The sequence below is a fragment of the Ctenopharyngodon idella genome, chromosome 11 (genome assembly GCF_019924925.1).
Source record: "Ctenopharyngodon idella isolate HZGC_01 chromosome 11, HZGC01, whole genome shotgun sequence".
Taxonomy (NCBI): domain Eukaryota; kingdom Metazoa; phylum Chordata; class Actinopteri; order Cypriniformes; family Xenocyprididae; genus Ctenopharyngodon; species Ctenopharyngodon idella.
The window spans coordinates 28,937,932-28,957,029 of NC_067230.1; the positions used below are offsets into that span (position 1 = coordinate 28,937,932).

Genomic DNA, 19,098 nt, shown 5'->3' on the forward strand with positions numbered 1-19,098 from the left:
TGACATGACATTTCCCCAGGATCCCACATAGCAGAGGGAAGAAGGTCATTAAGGCCGATTGGAAGACTAAAACTTATTTCACTCTGGCTTGACTCATCTTTGCGTTTGCATTTGAGCAACATATTCAAAATAAAATGGAAGAGCGTGTAATTATATGCGATTTATATAATTACAATTTTTCAATTTCTTCACAGGCATTTCAGAAAGACACCAATCCAACAACTCTGAATTAATTACATATGATTTAAAGCCAAATATAGGCTATGTAAACCCCCAAATTATTTACTCGCCCTCACGTCGTTCCAAAACCTTATGGCTAATAAATTTGGAACAGAAAAGATGTGTTCATGCTTGCTCTTGTAATGAAAGTGAATGGTGACCACTAACCATGGCTGTTGTCGGTCCATATCTACTTATATTGTATGATTTTCTGACATGATGATCTGTGCCTTTAAAAGGGTCCTTGATTATACTTTAACTTTAGTTATTGTGTAATGTTGCTGTTTGAGCATTAACAACATCTGCAAAGTTATGATGCTCAAAGTTCAATGCAAAGGGAGATATTTTCTTTTACAGAAATCGTGTTTTTAAGGACTACAACAAACGGCTGGTAGGGACTACAACAAGCTTCTTCCTGGGTTAGTGACATCACAAACCCCAAAATTTACATAAACCCTGCCCCCGAGAACACACAACAAAGGGGGTGAGGCCATGTTGGGCTGCTTTAGAGAAGAGGAAGAGTTGTTGTAGTAGAGTGTTGTTACCATGCCGTCCTTTTACGCCGGACTCCTTCACAAACGAGGGTCAATTCAACGCTGGATTTGCACAAAAGATTAACATGACAGGCACATGCTAGTCGATGAGTTCAATCAGCGACTACATAAATTTATCCACTAACCATTCAGAAACATCCAGATGCATTCTTAAAGTTGTAAATTCTTCCCGAGTCTCTCCATCAGTGTCCGACTCCAGTTTGAACAATGTAAGGCTGAACACCGTTACTGACAATCCTCATTTTGGCTGCGTGAGATTCTCCAGCTTTGTTGTTGTTGAGCAACCGAAGCGTGAGCTGTTAAAGCTCCACCCTCTTCTGGAAAGCGGGCCGGGAGCAGCAGCTCATTTGCATTTAAAGGGACACACACAAAAATGGTGTGTTTTTGCTCACACCCAAATAGGGGAAAATTTGACAAACTTTAATAAATAATCTGTGGGGTATTTTGAGCTGAAACTTCAGACACATTCTGGGGACACCAGAGATTTATATTAGGCTACATCTTGTGAAAAGGGGCATGATGGGTCCTCTTTAAGAAAGAATGATGAACTACTCTTACCCTAAATCAGATAATGTTATCTAGCCAGTCTACGCTACCCTGCAAAAACTCACCACAAACCTAATTGCAAAGCTTTTGATTTTCCACTGTAACCGCAAAAGCAACCTCTCTGACTGGTGGTTCTTTTTTTCAGTATTGTGTAGTTCTGCACTGGAAATTTGGCAAACAAACAAATACACAGACTTTTGTGAAAGTATATAACATCCATCTTCTAAAGTTTAGCTGTTATCACTAATAAACTTTCGCAATGGAGATTTTGAATTGCGTTTTTGCTTCAGGAACCCTAGTGTTGAGCTCGATTCAGCTACATTGTTCATTCCATAAACTTCCTCAAAGGTTCATTAAACCACCACCTGCCTAGAAGCTAAAGATACATTATAACTGCTGGCACTGATGAGAGTGAAGGAGATAATCAAGGGTGCATAAATAATGAAATGCACCAGGCGTGCTCAAGATACTTCACGCATCCCTTCAAACCCTGAGAACAAATGCATTCTAAGTGGAGCAGTTTGACGTCATTATTGATGAACCTTGAGTGAAAGACCAGGAAACTTGCACAGAATTGTCAGATGGTGAACATCTTTTTTTTCATTCCTGAAAAACACCTCCATCACTCAGATGACACAAAATGCAGAACCATTCACTCACACATAGCAATTTGTTGCCATGAGGAAATAGTTTGCCAAATAATCCAACTCCACAGTACTCATCAGCCCGAAGGGTCACAATCAAGGACGCTTTGGCATAACCTTGTACAAGCCGGTGTCATAATTCTGCAAGGCAGCAGGATCCGAAGTAATAAACAGCCTGGGCGCACAAGGCCGGTCCTGCTATCCCTCTTTATGACTCGTGTGTAAATCACATCTGAAGATGACAGCAAATGTGTCATCTGCACTCCTTTAACAGGGTCCAATCAAACCAACTCGACCACATATAACAAACATGAATCATAAGGGTTGTGGACACATGTGAGTCATTTGGCCATCTCAGTGAATCACTTGCAAGGACACAACATGTCTGTTTGCTAGACATCACTACAAGTCGTTTCTGATGTCAACAGAAGATATCTGAATTTAAAAAAAAAACAACACCTATCACCACGAAATCTTATACTACTAAAAAGGTTGTTCTTTACACAACAGATGTGGGTGCTAGAGAATCCTTGGATTGCATTGTAACATAAACAACCAAACATAATACATGCAGTGTGATTTCTGCAAGTTTCAGCAGCATGAGTCTCTTTGTCACACAAAACAGTCACAGACATACTCTTGTTTATCAGTAAATGATTAATTGTTTCTTAACAAATACAGGTGCTGGTCATATAATTAGAATATCATCAAAAAGTTGATTTATTTCACTAATTCCATTCAATTAGAATATTGTGAAAAGGCTAATTAACTCAAAACACCTGCAAAGGCCTTTAAATGGTCTCTCAGTCTAGTTCTGTAGGCTACACAATCATGGGGAAGACTGCTGACTTGACAGTTGTCCAAAAGACGACCATTGACACCAAGCACATTAATAGAGTGGCGAAGGGAAGGAAAAGATGTGGTAGAAAAAAAGTGTACAAGCAATAGGGATAACCGCACCCTGGAGAGGATTGTGAAACAAAACCCATTCAAAAATGTGGGGGAGATTCACAAAGAGTGGACTGCAGCTGGAGTCAGTGCTTCAAGAACCACTACGCACAGATGTATGCAAGACATGGGTTTCAGCTGTCGCATTCCTTGTGTCAAGGCACTCTTGAACAACAGACAGCGTCAGAAGCATCTCGCCTGGGCTAAAGACAAAAAGTACTGGACTGCTGCTGAGTGGTCCAAAGTTATGTTCTCTGATGAAAGTAAATTTTGCATTTCCTTTGGAAATCAGGGTCCCAGAGTCTGGAGGAAGAGAGGAGAGGCACACAATTCACGTTGCTTGAGGTCCAGTGTAAAGTTTCCACAGTCAGTGATGGTTTGGAGTGCCATGTCATCTGCTGGTGTTGGTCTATGGGGTATTGTGGGGTATTGTGAAGAGGAAGATGTGATATGCCAGACCCAACAATGCAGAAGAGCTGAAGGCCACTATCAGAGCAACCTGGGCTCTTATAACACCTGAGCAGTGCCACAGACTGATCGACTCCATGCCACGCCGCATTGCTGCAGTAATTCAGGCAAAAGGAGCCCCAACTAAGTATTGAGTGCTGTACATGCTCATACTTTTCATGTTCATACTTTTCAGTTGGCCAAGATTTCTAAAAATCCTTTCTTTGTATTGGTCTTAAGTAATATTCTAATTTTCTGAGATACTGAATTTGGGATTTTCCTTAGTTGTCAGTTATAATCATCAAAATTAAAAGAAATAAACATTTGAAATATATCAGTCTGTGTGTAATGAATGAATATAATATACAAGTTTCACTTTTTGAATGGAATTAGTGAAATAAATCAACTTTTTGATGATATTCTAATTATATGACCAGCACCTGTAATTATCAAATTTCATTCAGTTAATTATTAATTTTCATTTACCATTGCTCCCTCAGCCTTGTGTTATAAACACTCATTAACTAGTTTTCTTAAAGGGTTAGTTCACCCAAAAATGAATTTTCACCTCATGTGACTCACCCTCATGTCGTTCCAAACCCGTAAGACCTTCGTTCATCTTCAGAACACAAAGAGAGAAGATACTGTTGAATAAAGTCGTTATTTTTGTCGTCGCTTCGTAACATTAAGGACCAAAACGAACTCTAGTGCGGTTCGAATGATATATGAACGCAACACGAACCAAAGACATGTAAACGAACCAAAAACAGGAAGATGAGACCCTAAAAAGGACAGAATCCTCACACATATCGGTTTCTCTCGTCATAGTCGTGAGTTTGCCCATCACAGGCATCAGATGCGGTCATTTGTGTGTGTGACGTAGGGATTCTCGCCGCTGTTTTGACTCCTTTGCACATTTTATAAGCTCTTCACGAGTTCCCAGCTGGCCAAAATACCATCATATGCAGGCTATGCACACACAACAAGTGCATTTATCTCAGCACACAGCATTGTTTTGGATGTTCATTAAGTTCTGTCTCAAAATAGGCAATATTTCATAAAATCCGACCAATCAGGTTGTGAACGTATCCCTGTGCCTTTAGATTCGGTGATAAAAATTGCCAATCTGAATGCTAATCGGACCAGGACTAAATGTTTATGTTTTTTTTCCTTTTTTTGGTCCGGACCAAACGAACCAAACGACCCGAACTACAAGTGTGATCGCACCCTAATTAATGACAGAAACTTCATTTTTTGGGTCAACTAACCCTTTAAATGTAAAGCCAAGGTCATATAACACGAACTATAGTCTTGTAAATGCGTGTTCATTTAAAAAAAAAAAAAAATTATATATATGATACACATGATTTCCAACAAGAATGTCAAATTTGGACTCGTCTCATCATAGAACACTTTTACACTTTGAAACAGTCCATTTTAAATGAGCCTTGGCCTACAGGACACGATGGTGCTTCTAGACCATGTTCACATATGGCTTCCTTTTTGCATGATAGAGCTTTAGTTGGCATCTGCAGATGGCACGGCGGATTGTGTTTACCAATAGTGGTTTCTGGAAGTATTCCTCGGCCCATTTAGTAATGTCATTGACACAATCATGCCGATGAGTGATGCAGTGTCGTCTGAGGGCCCGAAGACCACAGGCATCCAATAAAGTTCTTCGGCCTTGTCCCTTATGCACAGAGATTTCTCCAGTTTCTCTGAATGTTTTGATGATGTTATGCACTGTAGATGATAAGATTTGCAAAGCCTTTGCAATTTGATGTTGAGGAACTTTGTTTTTAAAGTATTCCACAATCTTTTTATGCACTCCTTCACAGACTGCCCATCTTTACTTCTGAGAGACTCTGCCTCTCTAAGACATCCCTTTCATAGCTAATCATGTTACAGACCTGATATCAATTAACTTAATTGGTTGCTAGATGTTCTCCCAGCTGAATCTTTTCAAAATTTCTTGCTTTTCAGCCATTTGTTGCCCCCGTGCCAACTTTTTTGAGACCTGTAGCAGGCATCAAAGTTGAAATGAGCTCATTTAGTGGATAAAAGTGTAAAATTTCTCTGTTTAAACATTTGTTATGTTATCTATATTCTATTGTGAATAAAATATTGGCTCATGTGAATTGAAAGTCTTTTAGTTTTCATTTTATTAAAAAAAAAAAAAAATTTGCTAGATTTGCAATGTTAATAAATGTGCAAACGTGTCATCGGTCTGTGAAAAGGATTCATAATCCATAATTATTCTTACTGACTCCTAGCTGAGATACTTGAGGAGGTGCTTCATTAACTTATTCTGTTGTTTGTAAAACTGCTGTATCATACTGTATAATTTTGCAAACTTAGTTTGAGTTTATTATGCAACTAGCGGGTGATTCAGCTGCACTTGCCCTCTATGCTGTCCATTACTGCGGTAATGGTGAGATCTCAGGGAAGATCATCCCCGCTGTGCTCACCTGGGGAATAAAACGGTACAGTGGATACGAGTACCCTTGTATATTATTCATTAAACACAACCTGAATATAAAAAAAGGAAATATGAAGAAAAAAGCAATATGCCTGTGCACAAATTGGGCTGCTGAGTCAAGCCAAAGAGACCTCACAGCTTCTCGTCCTCTTTTCTACATATGAAAATGTGCTCAAACTGCGCCACAAATGCTTATGGCCGCTTTTCTCCCGGTATCAGCAGAGACTACAGCCTGTGTGAGGGGAGGGAGGGCCTGCACCCTGCAGTCTAAGCACGTCATCTTTGCCACAGCACACTGACACAGCTTGCAGCAGCATGACAATGCAGCTGAAATGCAGAAAATTTATAGTGGATGCATCGTAGCTTTCATACAGCAAACTCGGGTCTGGACAAAATAAATGTACCTGCCTGATTTGCATACATTCAACTGGTTTCTCAAAACAGTGTTGAATCCACCAATTGCAAGTACAGGTTGTGTGGTTGCACCTGGCGCTACCATGAAAAGACTCGTCCCAAATGCTTTTGTGTTATAACGTCAATGCAAAATCAACAACAAATACAGTGAAGCACAAAGGCCGACTTTGTTTACAACCAAGCAGCAACTGCACAAACCGTTGACAGTGTGGATGGTGTCTATCACTGTCACGACTTCCAGCCTGAGAAGGTTTGTGCAACACGTTAGATGCCGATAACAAACAAAGATACAGCTTACAACTGACAAATCTGACCTTTTTCCTGCTGATCCAGCCCTCCCATTCAGTCCAGTGCATTGAGGAAAATGAATGCCTGCAGGTTTGATGGGTGTCAGCTCTGTGGATCAAAGAAGTGGCCAGCAGGAAAAGTTGCCAGCACAAAGTGGTTAGGATCATTGCTCTGACTCTCATAACGGTGCAGAAATCGTTTGCAATACACAATAATTTGAATAAATCAGTTAAATTGGGACTAAAACCTAATCGTAAAGGAAGTCAGGCAGTGCAGAAGCAATCAGCATGCTGTCACTGTCACCTCGATGGAGGCTGCCTCACCGAAAGCTGTTTTAGATCTACCTCATAAATTTCCTTTGCGGGTAAACGAGTGACTCTGAGTTGAGTAAACGATGGAATTTAAAAAAAAATCCTGTCATGACAGTTGAGAATGAACAGCGTTGAGGTAACCGGCTCAAAATCTTCAGCAAAATATGATGCAAGGTAAATGGAAATGAGGGAAGTGGGTTATATCGAGCAGAGTTTCCTCTAGAGGTTAGAATGTAGGACAAGTCGTGTAAATGATGGATGCAGCGACCCCCTCTTCTCTCAGGACAGAGTTTAAACATAGTGCATGCAAACTCTCCCCATCCCTCCGTCTGGACCATGACAAAATGGATTTGCAATAGCATTCCAGTATCAATAAAGGTGGCTCTTCAGAGATTTTCCTTTGCAGGACTGAGACCTGGATTTAAGACTTGGCAAATTTTTTTAAAACTGATTTGCGGTATACCATCATATTGCCAATAAGCAGAACATTATAGTCTACCCAGCAAACTTTCACCAATGGACTCTTTCAGTAGCTTGCAGAGTAGATGATAGTTTTCATCGCTTTCATCAAGTTGCACCACTGCATGATACAAAACAGTGAGCAATGTATAATAAATAAACTTCTTTAAAAAAAAAAAAAAAAAAAAAAAACTATAATATATAAATTCTATTTAGCTCAATATTCAGCTCTATGCTAGTGTTGAAACGGATCGTAGGTAATCCATGCAGTGTTTCGGGGATTAATTGCTAAATTTCACCATTAATTTGGTACTCGCACACTGTTATGGCGCGTTTCAGATTGATTCCTCTTTTGCATCTTGATGCGCTTGAATGGACACATACACACAAAATGATGTCAAAATACCAGTCTTGGCAAGTATTCTCTTAAACACAGTCGGTGAACATAAAGAGTTGAGAAAAAAATCATATGTGTATCATTATATTGGATTCATGCATTCGGTCTTAAAGTGACAGTAACCTATAAATACCTGCTGCTAAGTCATTAATGTTAAACAACAAAACACAGCTTTAACAAAGATTAACATATATTTATACATTTAATTATTACATGTCTGTACCTGAATACACTACACTTTACTTTATTTGTAACTTTGTTATACTGTATTTATCTATGCTTGTAATTAGTGTATTTGATCTCATTTAAGCTAATTCAGTTTTTGGCCAAGTGCAGTTTTCAGTTTTGGCCCAGAATTCTCATTTCAGTGCATCCCTAATTAAAAGATAATTAACAATTAAAATATTTGTAGATGCCGATGTATAAAAAATAAATACAATTTAGAAATATTAATAAATAAATAAAATATTTAAATAAAATTATATGTCATTAATTAAAAATGATTTAGAATTTAAATATTTAAGAAATATTATCAAGTCACTAAATTACTATGCAATATATAAAACATTTTGAGGTTGAATTTCCTGCCAAAAACTATATAATGAGATATAGATACACCATACACCTGCATTTATCCATCAATAAAAAAAAGTACTGAATATGGTGGGTATGAGGGGAGTCTTGTCGATTTGCCACATTAGGCAGAACCCTGGGTTTTGGCAGGCACTGTGTGTATTGCCTGCTGCTTCTACTGAAAGCTGCCAAAAGGACTTGTTGAAGTCACAAAGGCCTTTAAGAGCGAGAAAAAGACAGAGCTCCAAGCGATTTGAACTTGCTGTGCAGGGAACAAGGAATAAAACAGAAAATTAGGCAGAACTGACACATCAGTTAGGCACTTCATTCAAAAGCAACAGGGGTTTGGAACAACCCACATGTTGACATGAACCATCCTAAAGCAACCTTGCATGGTGCACTGAGAGTATCAAGCCATCTACATTAGATACCATCTATATTAGATCATCTAGAGTAGTTTGCTCAAACATGCCCTCTCTTCAACAGATGCATCCCAGCACTCCACAGAGACAGGGAGAGGCTTCCTTCACAATCCTGTTGGCAGGAAGTGCAAGGATAGAGGGGGGAGGTCACCTCCAGTGAGGCTGTGGATTAGAAAACACTGACTGTCCACAAGACTGTTTTGTAGCATTAACTTAGATAAAGAAGACGCCTCTGGTTTATTCATTTTGGCTCAGACTGATGGTACTTTAGCCAAAATACTTTTCACCCCAATTGTCTCTCCAGTAACTGTGAAAAGACAATTTGTTTTAAAGCAACACAAGCCGGCATGAAACTGAAACTAAAAATATCCTTTACTGGGGAGATTATGGCAAAGCCCAATATATAACTATGTCATCTTAAAAAAGCTTCTTAGGATTAAATAAAACCTCTGATACTCAGTTTGTTGCTTATTTATAAAGCAGCAATGCAATGCATATATATATATATATATATATATATATATATATATATATATATATATATATATATATATGAATGAAGAGTTTGGTTCCAAAACGTGATAAACGCGATTTATTTTTTTTTTAAACAATGAGTTTCCGCCAAAATCAGTATTTTATCTGATTGGTATTGAAAAGTCATTTATTAATTTTGCGTAAAATGCGATTTCCGTCATGTTATTCTGTCATGTTTTCTCCCTTTCTTTCCAAAACGCGACAAACGGAAGTCTCCCTTCTCTGCAGAATGCGATATATCCGCTCAACCAATCACAGCTCACCATTCCACGAACTGTAAACAGTAATGGCGGCGCTCTGAATACACACAGTATCCTAGTTTTCCTTATCTACTTTGTACTTTGTGATCAACAAAACCAGAAAAATGAATTTTGACGGCATTGACGAACCTGTGGTAGTTTCTGTGGTGGGGAAGAAACGCAAGTCATCGAAATGTAATCATTTACATGAGGAGATTAAGAAGATGAGGCACTCGAGTCGGGAGGAGGAAAAATTCCGGCTGTTGCTTATTCCACGACAGCATCAAACTTCTGTCACGGTCCCCAAAACTGACTCATGAACAGTTTTTAAAAGCCGTTTTTAATACCAGTGTACTTTGCAAATGTGTTTATTTTAACCGTGCGGTGGCGCCAGATACTCTTTAATCGAAAATGACAAACAGAGACATAATTTATTTATAACATTAACAAGATGACCCGTTGAATTCATTTTGGGAGCGACGACTGAATGTATTTTTAGTCAAATGCCTGTATATAAGATTAGTACTGACAAAGTTCAGAGGCTGTCATATATGTGAATCAACTTACTTTGTTGTATATTTTCAATATGAAAAATAACTTTTATATTGATGGATTAATTGCATTTTGAAAAAAACATCATGGACTTATTGCATTTTGGGGAAAAAAATAATCAGTTTTTATAATAAACCTTTAAAAATCAATATCTAGATTTGAATTTTTAATGTTTTTATAACCAAAAGATGCTATGCGAAAGTTTGAATCAGAAAAGTTTTGGAACCAAACTCATATATATATATATATATATAACTGCAAGACTTAATGTCTTTAATGAGGCAATGAACTAAGCATTCCATCAAGTATTGCAAATGATGTAATCACAGTAATTGATTATTAGTGTAAAATGCAATATATATTGCAATATATTTTAAGTTTATTGCAAAATATTCAGATGTGTTTGATGGTGTAAAGACACTTGCCATTTCGCAATTTGCAATGCTTCATGGGATTGGGCAGTCACTGCTGAGCTCTTTTCCATCGTAACAGCAGCTTCTCTGATTGGAGGATTTCTCTTAAGGATTGGCTAATGTAGTACCAGGAATTATGCAAACGATTTATTTTTAAATAAATTTGAAAACACACTAACTTGAACTTTATGGCATGCATGAATATAGTATCGTCAATATTCTTAAATGATAGTGGATTGGTGACTCATTTCTGAAACATGCAATAAGAGAACATTTTACCCATTGTTGTCAACAGTTGACTATGAAAAATAATTCAGCTATGGAGAAAGTGAGTGGGATTTTTACTTCAAGAACTTTACTATTGCAATCGACAAACACTTTGACAATCTAAATCTAACTTTTTGCATTTAGAAAGCATTAACACATGGCCATAAGTAGAACCAGACCCATTAACATATAAACCCAATCTTGATTCAACAATCTTAAATGGCCTCTGTTTCCAAGTGTCCTCTTTTAGCTCCCAGCGGAGTCATCTCATTCTGGTCCTACAGCAGACAAAGCAACAACTGTTTGACAATAAATGGCTTTAGGCAGCGGATGTCAAAAGTGGTTGAACAGAGCTGAACACAGCACTCAAAGACACATCAAAATGGACGAGCAGCTTCCATTTACTGAGCTGCTAAAAGAGTCTAATGTGTCCAATGCGCCTTGCAACGGTCACTAACAGCTCTATCTAAGGCTGGTTGCAGAATGAAGAAAAACCCTAAATTGGTTCTTCAAGGTGAACCATGTAATTTCTCCAGTAGCGGAACCAAACAAAATGACATCCTTCACCCTTAAGGACAGTTATTAACATCATGCAGCATGGATTAACATCACGCTGTGGTGAAATCAAAACAGTCTTTTAGCGTTTTAGCTGCGATTCCATTTCCCAGTAGGAATGTCATGGTGAGGAAATTCTCACTCTGGTAAATAAACTTGCGTCAACACCGGTATTACGATAACACCAGGGGTGGGGGGGGGGGGGGGGGAGATATTGTATATAATTTGCAGGCATCAGGGAGCCACTATCAATATATCGGGTATTGAAATCGCATTTGAATGCACCCTTGCTTTTTTTTTTTTTTTCCTTTGTAGGGCCCCCCTTTTTCTTCAAAATTCCATTTTTCCATCCTAAGTTTTCTGTATTCCGTTTTTTTTCTGTTTTATTTTTTGTTCACTCCATATTATTGGTAAAATTTAATTTTAGTAATCAATAGGGTTGTGATGAGATCTCGTGCCAAGATTAAAATGTGATTTTGAGATTTCGCTGAGGTGAAAAGCAGTCTCGTGATAGCTTTTTACCATGACGGAGAGTGAGGGTGAAATTTGGATATAAGGATATAATATGCCACCGCTACATTTACATTACGCCTCCACTGTCATTTTGCTTTTTATGAAAATAAAACCATTCAGTTGGATAACAGTCGCTTCAATTCCATTCAGCTCATCCAACACAAGCTACAGAGTCATACGTAGTGTAGCATGAATCAGAGTTCACCGATCACGTGACGAGACATGACTGACAAGACCATGGTGGAGGATTCGTTGCACAACAGAGCTTAAGCGCCTGATAAATGTCTTGTCTTGTAGATTTCATGCTCAGCATGAAAAAGTTTTCCTTGTATCAATACACCATATTAAACATACTTCAGTGTAGATATTAGGGCTGGGACAATAAATCAATTCATCTTAATTTGTGGATTTTTCCAAATGCATCTTAATTAGCATCTTAATGAGCTTAGTTTTTAACAGCAGATGGCACTCTAAGCTAGTTTTTAACCACACGTTCAAATGCTGACTAAGAAGAGAGCTCGTGCATTCGGCTATGTACTTGCACCTCAAAATGCTTTTATGATGCAAGATCAACAGCCCACTGCAAAAACTCTTGTATTTAGCTTCAACTTTTTCAAACTTTATGAATGATTATTTTAGGTTCAAGTGGTGTGTTTAAGGAATTGGAAGCAAGCAGAGTACGGCTGTTTCTAAACCACACAGTGCCATTTGCTGTTAAAAACTAAACTCAGAATCGATTCGAGAGAGAACCGCGATGCATTCGGAAAATCTCAGAATCGATTCAGAATCAATTCTCGATTCAACAATTTATTGTCCCAGCCCTAATAGATATAAATCTATTAGGGAATAAAGAGGCAGATAGGTCATTTGAAATGAAACAGAAGCTATTCATCCTTGGCAAACCAAGTATATATCAAGAAATATCTTTATCTGCTGTGATCAACTCAGAATTCAGGCTCTGGGGCCAGATTCACAAAAAATACTTAAGAATACACTTTTTCTTAACTGCTATTTTCTTATTTTCTACCTTAAGAAAAAAAATTAAAAATGCTTCTTATTTCCGAAAACTTTAAAAATCTTCTTAACATCATAGTAAATAACCTCTTAGGATTACTTTAGGATAACTTTTTAAAATAACTCTTAAACTAACAATTTAATATACACAACACATTAAAAAAAATGCAAGTGCAAGTACTGTATTCACAACGAAAATGGTGTGTAATGACTATTACGGAAATCTGTAGAGAGCACAATAAGACAGCCTTTGAGCATTTTTTGTTGAGTTATTTAGCAAGCCTTCAGCATGAACCGCCATACAATCAGATAACATCAAAACCAGTCAATTTTTAATATAAGATCTTAAGAGTATATTCGAGAATTTCTCAAGAATTGATTTCTACTGACCTTCTTTCATGAATCCGACCCCTAAACATGAGCATGAAAAACTTTAGATATCTCAGATTAGCATTCAACAGTACCAGCTTTTTAAATAAGAAAAGGTTTTCAAATGCTGTAAACATTTGCAAAAAGCGCAAGGTGCGATTCAACCCTTTTCTTCCTACTAGGGTCATGCTTATTGAATGGTGGGACATATTTCCCTAGAGTCTCAGTGGTGGACTTTCAGCTATTGAACAGATCACCTCAATCTGATGTTGAAAACAGGCTCGGGGTCCTCATGGACCAAATGGATGCCAAAGCACAGTGCGGAGCGATGAAGGGGGCAGCTGGGGCACAGATGAAACACACAGACGCGAGCCAGAGCCTGTAGCTTGCCGCAGGCAGTCTGGCATGATTTCCCCGTGGCCGGAACACTTCACCGAACCCAAAGAGCAAAGTAAGTGGCAACACACATCACTTCACTCCAGTACCCATCTGCCTGGCAGAGTCCTGGTAAAGATATATAGCAAACATATGGCTGCACGGAGATGCTCTGATGGTACAGTGCTAATGAACGTCCATCACCAGGCCATCTAATTGAGTCATTTGGAGCTAATCATGGGCAGGAATCAGAGGAGATTACATCCTAGTCTAGCGCTGGCCTCAGAACAATGGTCAGTAATCTCTGCTAATTCCCAAACCCAATCAGGGGTGAGGAGCTCTACAGATCCGAGTTTAGGAGGGGGCCTGCGTCTGTTTGTCATAAACAACAGGTCAATGTGCAGGAAAAACATACATGAAGAAAACTGGGTATTGACAGTAATGGCAGGGCTTAATAAGGATAAATATAATGACAAAAAAATTGGATACATAACCATTCACAATTAAAAGTAAGTATATAATTTACAGCTATTATAGCAAATGAAACACCTAAAAATTAGACAGAATGAATATTAAATTAAAAATACATATGAACATATGAAAATCTGACTTTTTCCGGTTTAAGCGCTATAATCGGGTCCCAGGTGCATCTACCAACCCAGAAAAATGTGAAAAAGGACAACCCATTAACTTTGTTTTGGTAAGCCTTTTGTGTGAGAAACCAAACAGTATTTATATCATTTTTTACCTCTAAAACACCACTATGTCCAACTGCCTTGCGCATCCGGTTGGTGAGGTCTGAACGCGCTCTGACAACGGAAGTGATGTCTCGCACTCATTGAAGTATAAGCGCGAGACATCACTTCCGTCATCAGAACGCGTTTTTAGACCTCACCAACCGGCTGTGCAAGGCAGTTGGACATAGTGGTGTTTTAGAGGTGAAAAATGATATAAATACTGTTTGGTTTCTTGCACAAACCAATCGTTTCGTGTCTTAGGACATCACTGTGTCGTCACGAGCCGCAGGGTTTAATTTGGATTTGTCTGTGCATGTTTTTTTGACTCTTATAGATGAGAAGTTACCATTGACAAGCATTATACGACTGACGGACCGCAACAGTTGGAGATAAAAATCATCATTTGTGTTCTACTGAAGAAACAAAGTCACCTACATCTTGGATGCCCTGGGGGTAAGCAGATAAACATCAAATTTTCATTTTTGGGTGAACTATCCCTTTAAGAGATAACATTAATTCTGACAAAACTACAAAAAGATTCATATGTGAAAAGTGTGACAATGTACAGGTCTTATCTCAGCTGAATGAGTGGCAGGTTGAATCGTAAGCACCTGCCCTCATGAACCAATCCCATATCTGAGGATCAGCATAAGAACGTGTTTAAAGACTTCAAAAGGTTTAAAGATTTAGTGGACCACTTTCACTTCCACTTCTCTCAGATGACATACAAATCCACTGTTCTTTCAGGAAACGCTGGAAGGGAATCTCCAAACAATCCAATTCCACTGAAAACAAAGGAATTTCCCAGAGTTGCTTGACCATATGACTGTTACAGTGAACATGAAGCTCAAATAAAAGCATGCACTTAAGTTTAAACATTCGATTATTTATTTATAAGTCTTATTATATGAAGTTATTTAAGATGGTGCAATGCAGAAACAAGTTAAAGCTACTGTAGTATGGGACAATCTTTAAAAATGTTTCTAAAGAGAAATGCTGGACCTGACACCATTCATAAAACAAGTAAGCAGTAAAATAGAACAATATCCAATAACTGTATGAATAAATTAAAGGGTAAAAGTCAAATATTAGCTAAAGGGAGTTATTCATCCTCATATTACATCATTGCTAATAGGGGTTTGGAATGATACGAGGGTGAGGAAAATCAGAATTTTCTTTTTTGAAAGGTGTTTTTTGTTGTTGTTGTTTGTTTGTTTGTTTGTTTGTTTGACTTCAATAGAGGCCCATTGTGGTTATATAATACATGCAAAGATGTAACTAACCCTAGCTTGTTCTCTGTTCAAGGTTGCATCAGGTCACAATCTCTCCTACTGCCTCCATGCAAAGTAGCCAGCATGAGAGAATGTTATGCTGTATGCTTCGTCACTGTGCATTAGCCTTCCATCAAACATGTAAAGCCTGTAATGTGTTTAATGAAACATGACCATTCTGCTGTTCCTTTTGGCGAGGATTCAGTGTGAACGTGACAGCTCCTCACTGACCACCCGCTGCCTTTTCATTTGTTAGCATACCTGAGGGAAAATAAATCACTTGGTAACGATCTCAGAAGCCCCTAAAAATCCCTTACCAACTAAAAGAGCTGGTATTTCTCAAAAGGAAGTCGTGAGACTGAGGGTTGAAGGAGAAAATGGTGATGATAGTTCAATAAGAAAAAGAGCAAAGGTATTGAAGTTGATTACAGGTAATCTTAAAACTGCATGACAGCAAGGGACAGAAAAGATGAAAAATTCAAGATGGGTGATAGTGCTATAAATTTGACAGATTTGATCAATTTGATTTCAGCTGTTTGGCGAATAACGTTAAACATCTCGATATTTAAAAAGTGTCATTTAAATATAACTTCAACTGAACAGCCATTACTGTCAAACTGATACAAAATGTTTAATGCAAGAAGTAAACATTTTGTTTAAAATAGTCATGATTTTCACACAGATTTTCACCAAATTAACACAAGAAAAATCTACTTATATGCACCAATATAACAAACCTTAATATTGACTAACATAGCCTATAGGCCATATATTGACAACAAAATGATGGTGAATGTTCAGTATATCATATACACAAAACTTTAGTATGACAACAAAGTGAATTTAAGCCTCTCTTTTGGATAGGGGCATGTAGGAATCGGTCAAAATATCTCAAATTCTTGAATTTAGTGCCTGTTGACAGCATATAGTTTTGATCACAAACTAACTGCCTCAAGCTGATGTTTCAAGCTGATTTCCATAAGATGACTCACTATTATTTCTTTTAGAGACTCACGCTAGCACCACGCACACACCTACAAACACACATTGTATCAAGTAAAAAAGGGCCTCAGGGTTGTAGGAGACAAAGAACAAACAGACCTGCCATAGGCATCTCAAATTAACACACCCCCAACAGACTCTCTAGGGTTCACTTATTAAGGCCTCAGCAACAAGTAAAAGCCATTTTTGTAAGGCAGTCAGCTCCCTTACAACATTTTCAACCCACACATCTTCAAAGCATAGATCGCAATTAAAGACTAGATCCTCCATTGGAGAGAAAAAAAAAAGAAAGAAAGAAAATGAACTATTCAAAAAGCTATTCTTTAGGGGCACGTATGACAAAGGACTATTCAGATTAAAAATATTTACCAAAATAAATTACCACCAAAAACATTTTTTTTTTTTTTACTTAATAGTAGCAGTAAGCATCATCAAATTTGCCAAAATATTTAAACACACACAAAAAGTAATCTTCTTGTGGAAAACTGCATGGAAATACTGTGTGGTTATCTCTTTTTTTTCAGTTCATGTTGAGACCAGCTATAAAAGTGAAATAGGTTATTTCTGCATGATGTCTGCATGGGGATAACAGGAAGAGACATAGTTATGTGACATAAAAACAGCGTTTCCTACAGAATTCTGTTTTTAGAATAGGGGTGCAGGAAACACGCCATAACCATCCGCAAAGCAATGTTTTGTATAGAGCAAAGTGCATCTACAGAAATTCATCCACTATAGCCTAGTGTTGTCAAAAGTAAATTTTAAAATTGTGACATTTTGAACACTGTTGAGCAGATTTGTATACACCTCTGATTGGCTATTGTGTTAATTTGATATCAGATAATTTGTTTCAGACTAAAAATGTCGACACAATGTAGGGTTCTTGCTATGTATGTTCGGAGACCAGCAATATTAATTTCTCATCCATTTTGTTCCGTTCTCTGCTTGTTGATGTCTGTGTACAGCAAGAGTGTTGTGACAGTTGGTCGGTATTGTATTTGTCCCGCCCCTTCGCCACTCTTCGCCACTGTGATTGGACAGTAACAGTGATGTAACAGTGATGAGCACAGCATTTTACTTAAAGTTGAACATTCTTCAACTTGAGGCGACCTGTAAAAAACGTTGAGCGCTCCGCGCTAAAGCGTGAAAAAGACGCTCAGCACCTCGTTATGCTCCTGGTGTTTAAAAATCGTGACCCTACCATTGAAAACAATTGGAAAAGTATGCTAGCCGCTGGAAAAAATGCTTTGTTTTCCTATACTGTGTGTCTACCAAAGTTTTATTTCATATATATATACACATATTCATTATTAACTACAACTTTTGCCTTAATTAACTCCCAATTTACTGCTTATTGAACCCTAAAATAAATAGTTTTTTTTCCTTTAAAAAACAACTTTTATTCAGCAAGGACACATTAAATTGATCAAAAGTGACAGTAAAGACATGTGTTACAAAAGATTTCCAAAAAATGCTGTTCTTTTGCACTTTCTATTCATCAAGCATCAAAAAAAAAAAAAAAAAAAAAAAAATTAATGGTCTTTTCAACATTGATAAATGTTTCTTGAGCAGCAAATCAGCATATTAGAATGATTTCTGAAGGATCATGTGACACTGGAGTAATGGAGTAATGATGCTGAAAATTCAGCTTTGCATTACAGGAATAGAACATTTTAAATTGTAATAATATTTCACAATATTACTCTTTTTACTGTATCTTACCGACCCCTAAATTTTTAATCAGTAGTGTATTTCTTAAAGGAAACAGCACAAAAGAGACGAGAGAGCGCAAATGCTGGCGATAGTTGATGGCCTGCATCAAGTACATTAAGAAAAGCCTTGTCCCTCAGGGCTAAGAGTGCATTAGTTTGCAGTGAAAACCCGCTTTCCCTGAAGCAAACACTAGAGCTCTAAACAAATCCATTCCTATCCTCTATAACATCTACATTAAAACACACAGAGCATGTTGAAGAGGGTGCACGGCTACATGCTGCTGGGCCGGTCGATGTTCAAGTGCATTAGGAACGTAACATTAGCACCTTGGAGGGAGACGAAAGGACGGAGAAGAGTGGTATGAGCAAACGTCCATCAACAGATGCTGTTGCTGCATCTGATAGGTCAAAGGGTTGAGGCATGCGAAGTTAAGTAGATTACACTAACAGTCATATACTGCAAGAGGCAAAATCCAAATCTCACAGCGTTGTGTGGCCCAGCAGAGAGAGCCGACATATGTTTATCGCTCGACACGAGCTTGCCGGGCAGCTGAAAACCGCTCCAATTAGACCTGCCTGCATCAGAATCCTTGATTACATACTTTGTGAAAAGCTCACTGGCACAAAAACATCACGTAAGCAGCATTAATAAGTCTGTTTAGACTGCATGGACTACAAATGAGAGAACAAGGATGGGAATCATAAACAATTTAACGTAGGTTCCAGTTATTTAATGATTCTATTAACAATTCCTTCAGTACTACTTTTTATTTAGTATACACTTAAAGGGATAGTTCACCCAAAAATGAAAATTATCCCATGATTTAAACACCCTAAAGCCATC

At 37.9% G+C, this 19,098-nt stretch overlaps 1 protein-coding gene across 3 annotated transcripts in view; it reads right to left on the reverse strand.

The window, feature by feature from the left end:
- LOC127522555 (E3 ubiquitin-protein ligase TRIM62-like) overlaps positions 1 to 19,098 on the reverse strand; it is a 48,642-nt gene that overhangs the window by 18,166 nt on the left and 11,378 nt on the right. Inside the window, exon 1 of one of the 3 annotated variants that reach the window (XM_051912651.1) lies at positions 6,566 to 6,622. The exons of the other annotated variants lie outside the window; for them this stretch is intronic. Coding sequence (XP_051768611.1) covers positions 6,566 to 6,607 — 42 coding nt within the window. The 5' untranslated portion in view covers positions 6,608 to 6,622. Of the gene's footprint in view, positions 1 to 6,565; positions 6,623 to 19,098 lie in introns of those variants that run through there. 3 annotated transcript variants of the gene reach the window in all.